The sequence below is a fragment of the Oratosquilla oratoria genome, chromosome 26 (assembly GCF_046742065.1).
Source record: "Oratosquilla oratoria isolate Oo_2021 chromosome 26, ASM4674206v1, whole genome shotgun sequence".
NCBI lineage: Eukaryota > Metazoa > Arthropoda > Malacostraca > Stomatopoda > Squillidae > Oratosquilla > Oratosquilla oratoria.
This window is the reverse complement of record NC_134802.1, coordinates 44,713,044-44,725,543: the sequence shown is the minus strand read 5'-3', so window position 1 is coordinate 44,725,543 and position 12,500 is coordinate 44,713,044. Positions and strand designations below refer to the sequence as shown.

At 41.8% G+C, this 12,500-nt stretch overlaps 1 protein-coding gene across 3 annotated transcripts in view; it reads right to left on the bottom strand.

Moving 5' to 3' along the window:
* The window catches only part of ecd (ecdysoneless cell cycle regulator), a 356,876-nt gene that overhangs the window by 213,032 nt on the left and 131,344 nt on the right, over nt 1-12,500 (bottom strand). For all 3 annotated transcript variants that reach the window (XM_076209645.1, XM_076209644.1, XM_076209646.1), the window contains exon 4: nt 4,503-4,590. In XM_076209645.1, coding sequence (XP_076065760.1) covers nt 4,503-4,590 — 88 coding nt within the window. The remainder of the gene's footprint in view (nt 1-4,502; nt 4,591-12,500) is intronic.

Genomic DNA, 12,500 nt, shown 5'->3' with positions numbered 1-12,500 from the left:
CCGACCTTGCAGCTCCGTTTGCCGTTATATAAACAAAAGAAACCAAAGGATTACGACAGAGAGAGAGAGAGAGAGAGAGAGAGAGAGAGAGAGAGAGAGAGAGAGAGAGAGTAAGGGACACACACACACACACACACACAAACAGAAAGAGAGAGAATGAGAGAGGAGAATATGAGAGTAAGTGACAGACACACACACACACACACACACACACACACACACACACACACACACACAGAGAGAGAGAGAGAGAGAGAGAGAGAGAGAGAGAGAGAGAGAGAGAGAGAGAGAGAGAGAGAGAGAGAGAGAGAAAGAGAGAGAGGAAGAAAGACAGAGAAAGACAGATGCGCTGTGGTCGCAGACAGGCCACATTGTGCAACTTGTACAACACTGACACATTCGAATTCAACAGCCAGGCGTTATCACACTGAGCTATTTTTCCTCCAACCTCCAATTCACCGGCGGTACCGCCATCCTCCAACAGTCGGAGGAAAAATTGCCCAGTGTGATAACGGTTTGAGCCCACCGGAGTAACATGACTATCGAATAATGAACTCAACAATATTACCACAATGAACGGTTACATACACGCGCGCGCGCGCACACACACACACACACACACACGCGCGCGCGCGCGCGCACCTCGTGTTCTCGCCTGCTACTACGGCGGTCCGGGTTCGAATCCCGCCCAGGGCTGAAATCATTTCAGTATCGCTGCGCTGCGAGTTGTTACTCCAACTCTCGTGGGCGGGGAGTTGGATGTGTGTGTGTGCGTGTAAGGTCACAGCATTACCCATAGATCGGTCATATACGAGCTCGAGCTCTCTTCCGGGAGGGAAATAGCTGTCGATGACGAATCCAACACGTGATCCAAAGACCATGGTGAATCACACACACACACACACACACACACACACACACACACACACACACACACACACACACACGCCAGCGCGAACGCAGAGATTAAACTACGCATTTGGGGGCTCCCATGTGCACATGTGTATGCTGATGTGCGCGTACACATGTATACGCATTAGCGTGTGCACAGGTAACTAACACACTGATTCGTGCTTACGTTGGAGCTGACAGACCCTGACGCAGTATTTCGTCAGCAATAACCGAAGATTCTATCCTTAGAAGGGACAATATCGCACCCAAGAGATTTTGAGTGGAGAGAGATTTTGAGATTTTGAGAAAGATTTTGAGTAAAGAGAGATTTTGAGTATAAATAATTTTGAGTGGAGAGACTCTGAGTGGAGAGACTTTGAGTGGAAAGAGATTCTGAGTGGACAGAGATTTTGAGTGAAATGAAATTTTGAGTGGACAGAGAGTTTGAGTAGAGATATTTTGAGTGGAGAGAAATTTTGAGTGAGAGGTTTTGAGTGGAGAGAGATTTTGAGTGGAGAGAGATTTTGAGTAGAGAGAGGTATTAAGTGGAGAGAGATTTTGAGTGGAGAGAGATTTTGAGTGGAGATTTTGAGTACAGAGATATTTTGAGTGGAGAGATCTGGAATGGAGAGATCTAGAGTGGAGAGAGATTTTGAGTAGAGATTTTGAGTAGAGAGAGGTTTTAAGTGGAGAGAGATTTTGAGTGGAGAGAGATTTTGAGTACAGAGATATTTTGAGTGGAGAGATCTGGAATGGAGAGATCTAGAGTGGAGAGAGATTTTGAGTAGAGATTTTGAGTGGAAAGAGATTTTGAGTACAAGTACAATTATAAGAGGTCATTATTCTTTCACAGAGTTGAGATTTGTCTCCAATCATACAAGAAAGCTGCGTGGGTCTGGTCCGTAAGTATGCCAAGAAGATTAATAAAATCACTTGACGGCACATAAGAACATAAAAAGGGATGAGACTGCACGAGACCATAAGGCCTACACTATGCAGTTCCATGTCCCTTACCACCTATCACATCCATAAAGTTATCTCATCTTCTCTTAAAACAACCAATAGTTTCAGCGCTCACTACATGGTTACTAAGTTTATTCCATTCGTTAACTACACTGTTGGTAAACCAGTTCTTGTCTATTTCCTCCTTAAACCTAAATTTGTCCAATCTAAACCCATTACTGAAAGTTTAAGAGGTTTAATATACGTGACAATATATTGTTTTTATCCAACTCACTATTGAGGGTTCCTCAATAACTCATGGGTATTGACAATAACCACACATTGTCAATCTTTCTTTTATTAATAACCACGATATTTTCTGCGATATCATTAACAATCTATTGTTTTATTGTTTATCCAACTCAATATTGAGGGTACCTTAATAACTCATGGATATTGACAATAACCACATATTATCAATCTTTCTGTTATTAATAACAAAGTCATTTTCTGTGATTTCAATAACAACCCCGATTTCTTTTGACGTCTTATCTAGATTATATGATGTCCACTCGACTCGGTTAGCGTTAACTAAATTATCTTAATTGTGGTTTAAGAAGGAAATTATGACAACGAATCATTATATTGACCTTGGAAAGATTTTTACAATTTGCATGAAATCTAATAACCTTTGCATTTTACAACCTTAACAACCCTTGACGTGAACAACCTACACAACCTTAACAACCCTTGATCTTGACATGGACAACCTAAACAACCTTAACAACCAAACAACCTTTGAACTTAACAACCTTAACAACCCGCACTCAACAACTCTAAACAACCTTAATAACCCATGACCTTGCACTGAACAATAACCCCCAAATTTTTTGCTTTTAACAACCTTAACAACCTTGCACCAAACAAATAACCTTTGCACTTAACCCTTGACCTTGCACCAAACAACCATTACACTTAACCTTAACCCTTGATATTACACCAACCATTACACTTAACAACCTTAACAACCCTTGACCTTGCACCAAACAACCTTTACACTTAACAACCTTAACAACCTTTGACCTTGCACCAAACCAAACAACCTTTGCATTTAACCTTAACAACCCTTGACCTTGCACCAAACAACCTTTACACTTAACAACCTTAACAACCTTTGACCTTGCACCAAACCAAACAACCTTTACACTTAACAACCTTAACAACCTTTGACCTTGCACCAAACCAAACAACCTTTACACTTAACAACCTTAACAACCTTTGACCTTGCACCAAACCAAACAACCTTTGCATTTAACCTTAACAACCTTTGACCTTGCACCAAACAACCAAAACTTAACAACCCTTGACCTTGCACCAAACAACCAAACAACCTTAACAGCCCTTGCGCAACCTCAACGACGCCACCGCGATAACGGTCTGACAGTAACGACCGAAAGCGGTCTGATGCGCTAGAAAAAGCAGTCAAGCGTTCCTCGCCATGGCCTGAAGACAGCCATTTGTTCTTCGTTCTTTTGTTGTTGTTATTGTTGTTGGCAATGTCAATTTGTTATTTATTTATTTATTTTATTTTTTGTTAATGCTGTCGTCGATGTTTGTTGTTGGTGTTAATGTCAAAGTGTTGTTATTGTTTTAGTGTTGTTGTTATTGTTGTTGATGTTGTTATTGTTGTTGTTGCTGTATAGCCCAAAGAGACCGGAAGCTCGTGGATAGACCACCACATAAATCAAATAAAAAATAAACAAATAAATAAATATATAAATAAATCTAGTTCAACTTCAATATGGTTAACCTCCTTTGGACGAACCGAGTCATATCTGACACAATTAACCCTTTCAATCCCTTTAACAAATTTTATATTTTATCCTAGCTGCCGTCGGGCGATTTAATTCATCCAAGGAGACACCCCCCCCGCCGAGGAAATGTAAAAAAAAAATATTAATAAAATCGCCTGACGGCAACCTAAATACAATGAAGATACAATGCGCTTCAGTCTCAAGGAAAGATGTATCGAGGGAAGCAGAAAGAAATGATCAAAATTCTTCTTTAAACAGAGACCACATTCTGAGGTATTTACTAAACCATAGTTGTGTACCCAGTGCCCCAAACAAGGTTACATGACATTGGTTGTTCTTGCATAACACCACTACCACTGACATGTTTTTCTCAGAAAATTTGCTCAGCATCATTAACTCTCCTTATGTGGTACTCAAACTGTGTGAGAGAGAGAGAGAGATAGAGAGAGAGTGGGAGTGGGTGAGTGAGTGAGTGAGAGAGAGAGAGAGAGAGAGAGAGACGAGGGAGATTGAGAGACGATGGAGATTGAGAGAGAGAGAGAGAGAGAGAGAGAGAGAGAGAGAGAGAGAGAGAGAGAGAGAGGGGGGGGGAGAGAGAGAGAGAGAAGGGGAGAGAAAGAAAAGACAGAGGCAGAGAGACAGGCAGACAAAGACGGATAGGCAGAAACATAGAGACAAAGACACAAAGAGATAAACAAAGACAGAGAATGCGAGAGACAGCGTGAGACAGAGAGAGAGAGCGTGAGACAGGGAGACAGAAGTGGCACTCTATGAAAGTGACCGACGTGGCACGACACCACCTGCTTCAGGAGTAGGAGCAGGGGCAGCAGGGGCAGCAGCAGAGGTCACACTTACCCTATTTTGAGCAGTGTCGGGGTTGGCCCAGCTGGGCAAGTGCTGGGCCGCCTCAATCATCATCAGCTCACCGTCACTGTCCACCACCCTGAAATAAATAAATAAACAAATAAGTAAATAACAATAACAATGAAAGTATTAACACAAATACCAATAACAGTGTTATAGATATTGTGATTATGGTAATTATGAAATAGCAGTAGATATAATAATAGTGGAGTGTATGGTGAGGAGAACATTTTTCCACCTTATAATGTGGGTGGCTGAGTCAATACGTGCGCGCACGCACGCACACGCACACACACACACACACACACACACGTAAGCACGCACACATACATACACAAACACACACACACACTAACAACACCTACGTACATAGATGAACACACACAAGCTAACTCATGTGAAAATTTGGGTTTTCAAATATTTCTCGAATGCTGTAGTCATTCTGACTACATCAACCAAAAGTCTTTGCCGCCCTGCAATTATCATGTACTCTTTCCCCGATTTTGCATTTCCTGGTAACCCCTCACCTGACCTAACCTAACCTCACCTACATAATACTGGAGGTAACTGGGTAAAATCTTTGTTCTCAACAAACAAACGATATGTGTGTACGTGTGTGTACGTGTGTACGTGTGTGTGTGTGTGTGTGTGTGTGTGTGTGTGTGTGTGTGTGTGTGTGTGTGTGTGTGTGTGTGTGTGTAGGCGTGCACGCGCGCGCGTTCAATCTCTAACATCGAACTCGTTTATCATCATTTCCAATCACAAAATCCTATTTACAATCTGAGCGTATCAAATCTCCAATATTTCCTTCCTAAGCCCCACCATTCCCTTCCATCCCCGGACACAACATCTTGCTCAGTTCACGAATGCCAACCCACCTGAAGATCACGTCCCCTCAACCCAGACCTTCTTCAGCAGTGACCCGAGGTCATTTCGTGTGATCAGGCAGATGACGTCAGCAGGGGGGTGTTGTGACTACGGGGCTAGTGTAGCGTCTCCTTCTCCTCTTCTTCCTCCTCCTCCTCCTCCTCCTCCCTCCTCCTCCTCCTCCCTCTCCTCTCCTCGCTGGCGAGACGACAGCCTGGCAAATCATCCCAGAAACCTTTTGAAAACATTTCCTTTCAAAATGCACAACAGGAACAGAACTAAGCCCAGAGCTCTGGAGGACTTGACAAAATCCAGCCATCCCAATCATGTTTCTATATACAGTGGGCACACACACGATGACTAAGTATGTCGTGTTCACTAATTGTCATGAAATAAATATAATTATCATATGTCTATGGCTGGTAATGATCCTCCGAGTCTACGTCCCTTCTTCTCTGTATATCTGGACTTTCAGAGAAACCCCAAACATCATAACCATGAAGCGCCTCCCAATTATTATTATTATTATTATTATTATTATTATTATTATTATAATTTTTTTTTTTTTTTTTTTTTTTTTTTTTTTTTTTTTTACGGTGTCTTCCCAGGGTCACGGACTGGCTACCTTGCAACCTAAAGGTGTTTAGGTTGCACCTCCACTGCACGTGGCTCGCCTATGTCTTGCTGACCAAGAATATGAGTAATCTCACCCTGCCGCTATCACGAGTAATAACGACCCACGACCGGTTGCCAAGGAAACAATATTTCTTTATCCACTAAACGGATTTCAAAGGGACGGAAAAAAAGACCCAAAACAAAGGACAAAAGAGCATAAAAAAGGACATGGTTGTTGGATAGGAAAAACGGGCCAAAAAAAAGACAAAAACGCATTAAAGGTATAAAAAAGGTCACAAAGGCCGAGAAAGACGAGAGTAAAAAAGGACAAAACAAATTAAAAACGCGCCAAAATAGCCAGAAAAGGTCAAAATAACCGAAATAAAGGACATTTATTTACAGAAAGCAGTTCAGGAACTTCCTTCAGATAAATAAATTTGCCTGGCGACAGACAACAGGAGTAAATCGCCAATTACATTTTTTAAAGACAAACTTGGCACTTGTCTACTGAATGGTAATGACCTGTATAACTTCAGAAATGTAAAATATTTGGACTTCACAACCACCCACTACCACTCATACCAACCTCCCACCACCACTCATACCATCCTCCTACCACCACTCATACCATCCTCCCACCACCACTCATACCAACCTCCCTCCACCACTCATACCTTCCTACCACCACCACTCATACCTTCCTCCCACCACCACTCATACTAACCTCCCACCACCACTCATACCATCCTCCCACCACCACTCATACCACCCTCCCACCATCACTCATACTAACCTCCCACCACCACTCATACCTTCCTCCCACCACCACTCATACCATCCTCCCACCACCACTCATACCATCCTCCTACCACCACTCCCACCATCATCCCACCACCCTCCCACCATTACTCATACCATCATCCCACCACCACTCATACCATCCTCCCACCACCACTCATACCAACCTCCCACCACCACTCATACTAACCTCCCACCACCACTCATACCATCCTCCCACCACCACTCCCACCACCACTCATACCAACCTCTCACCACCACTCCCACCACCACTCATACCATCCTCCCACCACCACTCCCACCTACATCCTTCCCACCCCGACATCATCACAAATTAAAGGTTGAGTTTGCACTGCAGCTTCCTCTTTTTCTTTTCTTTTTTTCTTTTCTTCTTCTTTCTCCTTTTTCTTCTCTTTTCTCTCTTCTTCTCCTTTTTTCTCTTTTTCTTCTTTTTTCTTATCCTTTCTCTTTCTTCTTCCTCTTCTTTTCCTCCTGTCCTTGTTTTTGTCTTCCTCTTTCCTTTCGTCATCATCGTCATCGGCTTCTTCCAACAGCACCAGTCCCCTCTCACTCCTCTTCTTCCTCTTTCTTCTTCTCTTCCTCCTCCTTCCAGTTTTGTCATCGTACATTAAAACGACTTACACTCTATCTTCCTCCTCGTCTTCCTCTTCGTTGTCGTAGTCACTATCTGTCTCCTCCTCCTCTTCTTCTCTTTCCTCTTCTCTTTCTTCTTCCTTTTCGTCATCGTTACTATCTACACCTCCTCCTCTCCTTCTTTTTCGTCATCGTAGTCATCACTATCTGCCTCCTCCTCCTCTCCTTCTCTTCTTCCTTTTCGTCATCGTAGTCATCACTATCTGCCTCCTCCTCCTCCTCCTCTTCCTTCACAAAATCTCCACCGAAGAGCAGAACGTGACTCAGCCGTGGCGTCCGTTGCCGCTGAAGAACTTGAGCGTCTTGTGCATTGCAATGCACTGCACTGCATCATCATCATTCTATTTTATTTTATTTTACTTTATTTTATCATGTACATTTTTATATTATATCATTTATTTCATCATATAAATTTTTCATAATTATTACTACTATAATTATTATCAATTATCATTATCAATTATTATTATTGTTATTATTGTTTGTTTATTTAGTTATTATCATTATTATATTTATTTTTCATTCTATTTATTTATTCATTTCTTTTTTTATCATTTTTTTCCACAAGACGACACCACCAATGCATCACACCCCGGACTCCCAAATCTGACCCACGAGATACACCAAAACTGCACTAAATACATCTTCCGCTGTTCGGTAATGTATTCATGTAGGTCTTGTTATTAGATTTTTTTTGGGGGGAAAGGCAAGAATGGTCATGAAAAAAATCATCAAGGGGTGTTGTGTGTCAGCTTCGCATGTCAACAACGGTACGATGACATGCTGTGCAAGGACGTCCTAACAAGAGACCTTTTAGCCCATAGCGATGCATAAATGCGTAAACAAACATTTGATCAAGTAAATACACAAATAGATAAATGAATAGATAAATAAATAAATAACTTAATAAATACATAAATGAATAAATAAAGTCATAGCAATGCATAAATACATAAATAATTGCTTATATACATAAATAACTCAATAAAATACACACACGTGTGTGTATAATATATATATATATATATATATATATATATATATATATATATATATATATATATACTGTATATATATATATATATATATATATATATATATATATATATATATATATATATATATATGGACAAGAAAGCTCATCTGTGTTCCAGCATGTTAAACAATGTAAACATTGTTTAGACTGGAACAAAGCTGAGCTTATTTACAAGTCTAGATGTGAGTTCAGGAGAAAAATGGTTGAATCAACTATAATTGAATACCAGCCCAATATGAACATTTCAAAGGGGCAATGGTCCCTGGACATAATTTCAGGACTTTTCATCACCATCCTATTAAAAAGACATTTGCCTCCTGACTCCACATACGGACTGAGCCGAGGGTATAGACCTCTCCCAATGTTCCCCTTTGTCATGTCAAGGGTACTACTTATGCGCTACTATTCCGTTTTTGTATCTACTGAAAAGGATTGCAGTTTGCAATCGAAATATATAGATTCCCTGTCTCCAGTCCTTTTTACTCCAACAGTGGTTTTCATGTAGTTGACAAATGTGGGATTACATTATTCACCTGTAATTATATATATATATATATATATATATATATATATATATATACATATATATATATATATATATATATATGCAAAGTAGACCACTTGGAAAAAGAAACTAACGAAGCAGAGCGCTTTCGTATATTACTTTGCATAAGTGAACACACGTACTCGTGTTCTTGTTAGCATATATATATATATATATATATATATATATATATATATATATATATATATATATATATATATATATATATATATATATATAGGTAGGGAGACAGGAGAGAGAGAGAAATGGACAAGGCATGTCGATAAATCCTATTGTCACTTCCTCTTCCTCCTCCTCCACATCTTCTCTTCTGCCGTTCTAGCTACAAAGATTTCTTAAGATAAAATCGTGTGGCGGAGTTAGAATGATTCTAAATCGCAATGACGATGAACGTGAAGACAACAAATAACACACCTGAGATAAACGTCCAGCGAATGCGCGAACGAACGAACGAACGTGGCGAGAAGAACGGCATCGTCGACCAAACAAGCAATGTCAAGAGGCTAGACTGAATAATCACCAATAACGGACCACCACGAGGCAACGGCCGAGTAACGGAAGCCGTGAGTAACGGAGGAGTAACGGAATGGTAACGTGTCGTCATCACAGTTCAACTCATACCGTTGCTTGAACAGCTGTTATACTGAACATTACTGTTATCAATTGTTCACGACAGCAGCAGCAGCAGCGGGACGCAAAGCGACTTGACGTCACAGTCGGCCGCGCATGCGCGTTTGAATCCCTCACTCGTAATGTTCCTCAGAAAGCAAGCGACTTTTATCTTTATAAGGCAGTTGTTTAGCTAGTTTGGCAGTTCTAACAACCGTTAGGTTCTTCTAATTACAACTGCAAGGTTAGAAGTCTAAAAACGATGTAAGCTAATATAAAACGACGACTTTCATGTCAGAACTTGAAGACACAGCAACCTGACCCAGGCTATAACTGAACTAAGAAAACGTACATTTCCTTGTTGAGTAGTTCATATATTTTCAACACAAGAACAGTATGAAGGAGACTGCAAGAGACCATAAGGCCTACACTAGGCAGTTCCATGTCCATCACCACCTGTCACCCCCATCCAAAGAAATTATTCTTGTATACAAAAATGGATCTATGAAACGACATCAGCAATGGTATGTATATTCGTATACATTTTTATACATCCGACGGTAGATAATCTGTAAAAAGCAATGAATGACATCCATTTAAGAAATTATTTGCACACCTGTTCAACTTTCAATATCGTGGGAATACACAGTAGACGAATAACCAAGTAGAATGGCAAATCTAAGGGTAGATCATGGTCAAATTAACCTAACCTAACTTAACTTTGATCAACCTAAACAAACCTAACCTAGCCAAACCTAACTTCGATCGACCAAGCCCAGCCTAATTTGATCTATCCTAACTCCGATCAACCTAACTTACTTAATCGAACTCTGATCGACCAAACCTAACTAATCAACCTAACCTAATCTAACCTAGCTCCGTCCGAACTAGGCCATTCAACCTAATTTAACTTAAATCTGATCAAACCACTCTTACCTAACCTAACTCTGATCAATCTAACCTAATCTAATCTAACCCAGCTCGAACTAGAGAGAGAGAGAGAGAGAGAGAGAGAGAGAGAGAGAGAGAGAGAGAGAGAGAGAGAGAGAGAGAGAGAGAGAGAGAGAGAGAGAGAGAGAGAGACAGAGAGAGAGAAATCGTGAAAATTTGACACAAACGCATTCCGGATACTGAACCCAGAAATTATTATTATCATGATGATGATGATGATGATGATGATGATGATGATGATGATGATGATGACGATGATAATAAAATGAAATTTTGAATAAATAAAAATCGTCACCAAATACGTTTTTACTGCTTTCAATCGAATCTCAATATTTGGCACCAACGTCACCCGAGATGACAATGACGTCACCTCATTGCGTCCTAAAGAAGTCACGTGGTTGGTTTCCTTCTTCCCATCAGGGGTCAACCCCTTCGATGTAGTGACGAACATCCGGTTGAAGGGGGGAGGGAGGGAGGGAAGAGGGGAGGGAGGGGAAGGAGGTACTCCATGAGTGGTGACTCCCTCATGTACTCAAACGTTTACAAACTTTGGACGAAAATAATAAAAGAATAAATACAAATAAAAAAACACATTATGACGTCAGAGGCCGAGAGAGAGAGAGAGAGATAAAGACAAAGAGAGAGGGAGGGAGAGGGAGAGGAAGAGAGAGAGAGAGAGAGAGATAAAGACAAAGAGAGAGAAAGAGAAAGACAGAGAGGTTGAGAGATAAAGAGAAAGACAGAGACAGAGAGAGAGGTGGAGAGATTGGGAGAGGGGGAGAGAGAGAGTGAAAGAGAGAAAGGTCGACAGAGAGAATGAGAGAGAGAGAAAGGGCAATAGGAAGATTCAGTCAACTGCTCCTCAGAATAAACAAGAAATAAAGAAAATGACATCGCCTTTGTAATAATAAAGTCTATACGAGTACAAACAAGGCACGTAGCAGCGTTGACGAGGTGCAATAAGGAACATAACTACACACAGCCCGTGAGAGTGACATTTCACAAAAATCTCCCACCGCCACGGCTCCGAGACAAACCAGCGGCGGAGCCTCGTCAGGTCGGCGCCAGATCACCAACACACCCTCCCTCCCTCCCTCCCTCCCTCTCCCTCACTCACTCTCCCTCTCCCCCCTTTTCTTTCTTTCCCCATCCTCCTCCTCCTTCTTTTCCTTCGTCTTCTTTTTCTTCTGAAGTTTTTTTTTTGTTCCCTTCCTCTCGTCCACCCCTAGTGATCACTTCTGTAAAACCTTCAGGATAAGCTGACATATCAACACACACACACACACTTGGAGCTATCAAGTAAAGGCGAAAGCTTGCAAGAGCCTCAACCACCCTCTGGGGGGGGAGGGAGGTAGGGGGAGAGAGAGAGAGAGAGAGAGAGAGAGAGAGAGAGAGAGAGAGAGGGGGGGGAGTATGTGTGTGTTGGCCCCTTCCGGTACAAAGAGGAAGGGGAGATGAAGGAGGAGGGGAGACGGGTGATGAGAAGGAAAAAGGGAATAGGAGGAACAGAAGGAGAAGAGGGTAGAGGAGTAAAAGGAGTAGAAGGAGGAGGAGGAGGAGGAGGAGGAGGAGGAGGAGGAGGCTGTGGAGCTACGGGTGGAGTGGAGTGGAGCAGCAATGGCTGTTCCAGTTGATCACAGTAACCTTGAACATGACCTGTTCAGAGAACTGAACTTCAGGCTGTGGCGGCGGTGCATCGCGGCCGAACAAGAAAAATGAAAGTGACCGCGGCGGCTGCGGCGGCTGCGGCGTCTGGCCGCGAAGAGGTACTTCATTGCTTTTGTTCTGGCGAAAGGCAGACGATTAGGTTCAAGCGTGGGCGAGCGGGCGGGGGTCTCATGATGAAAGTGTCCTGGCCTCTCTCTCTCTCTCTCTCTCTCCCTCTCTCTCTCTT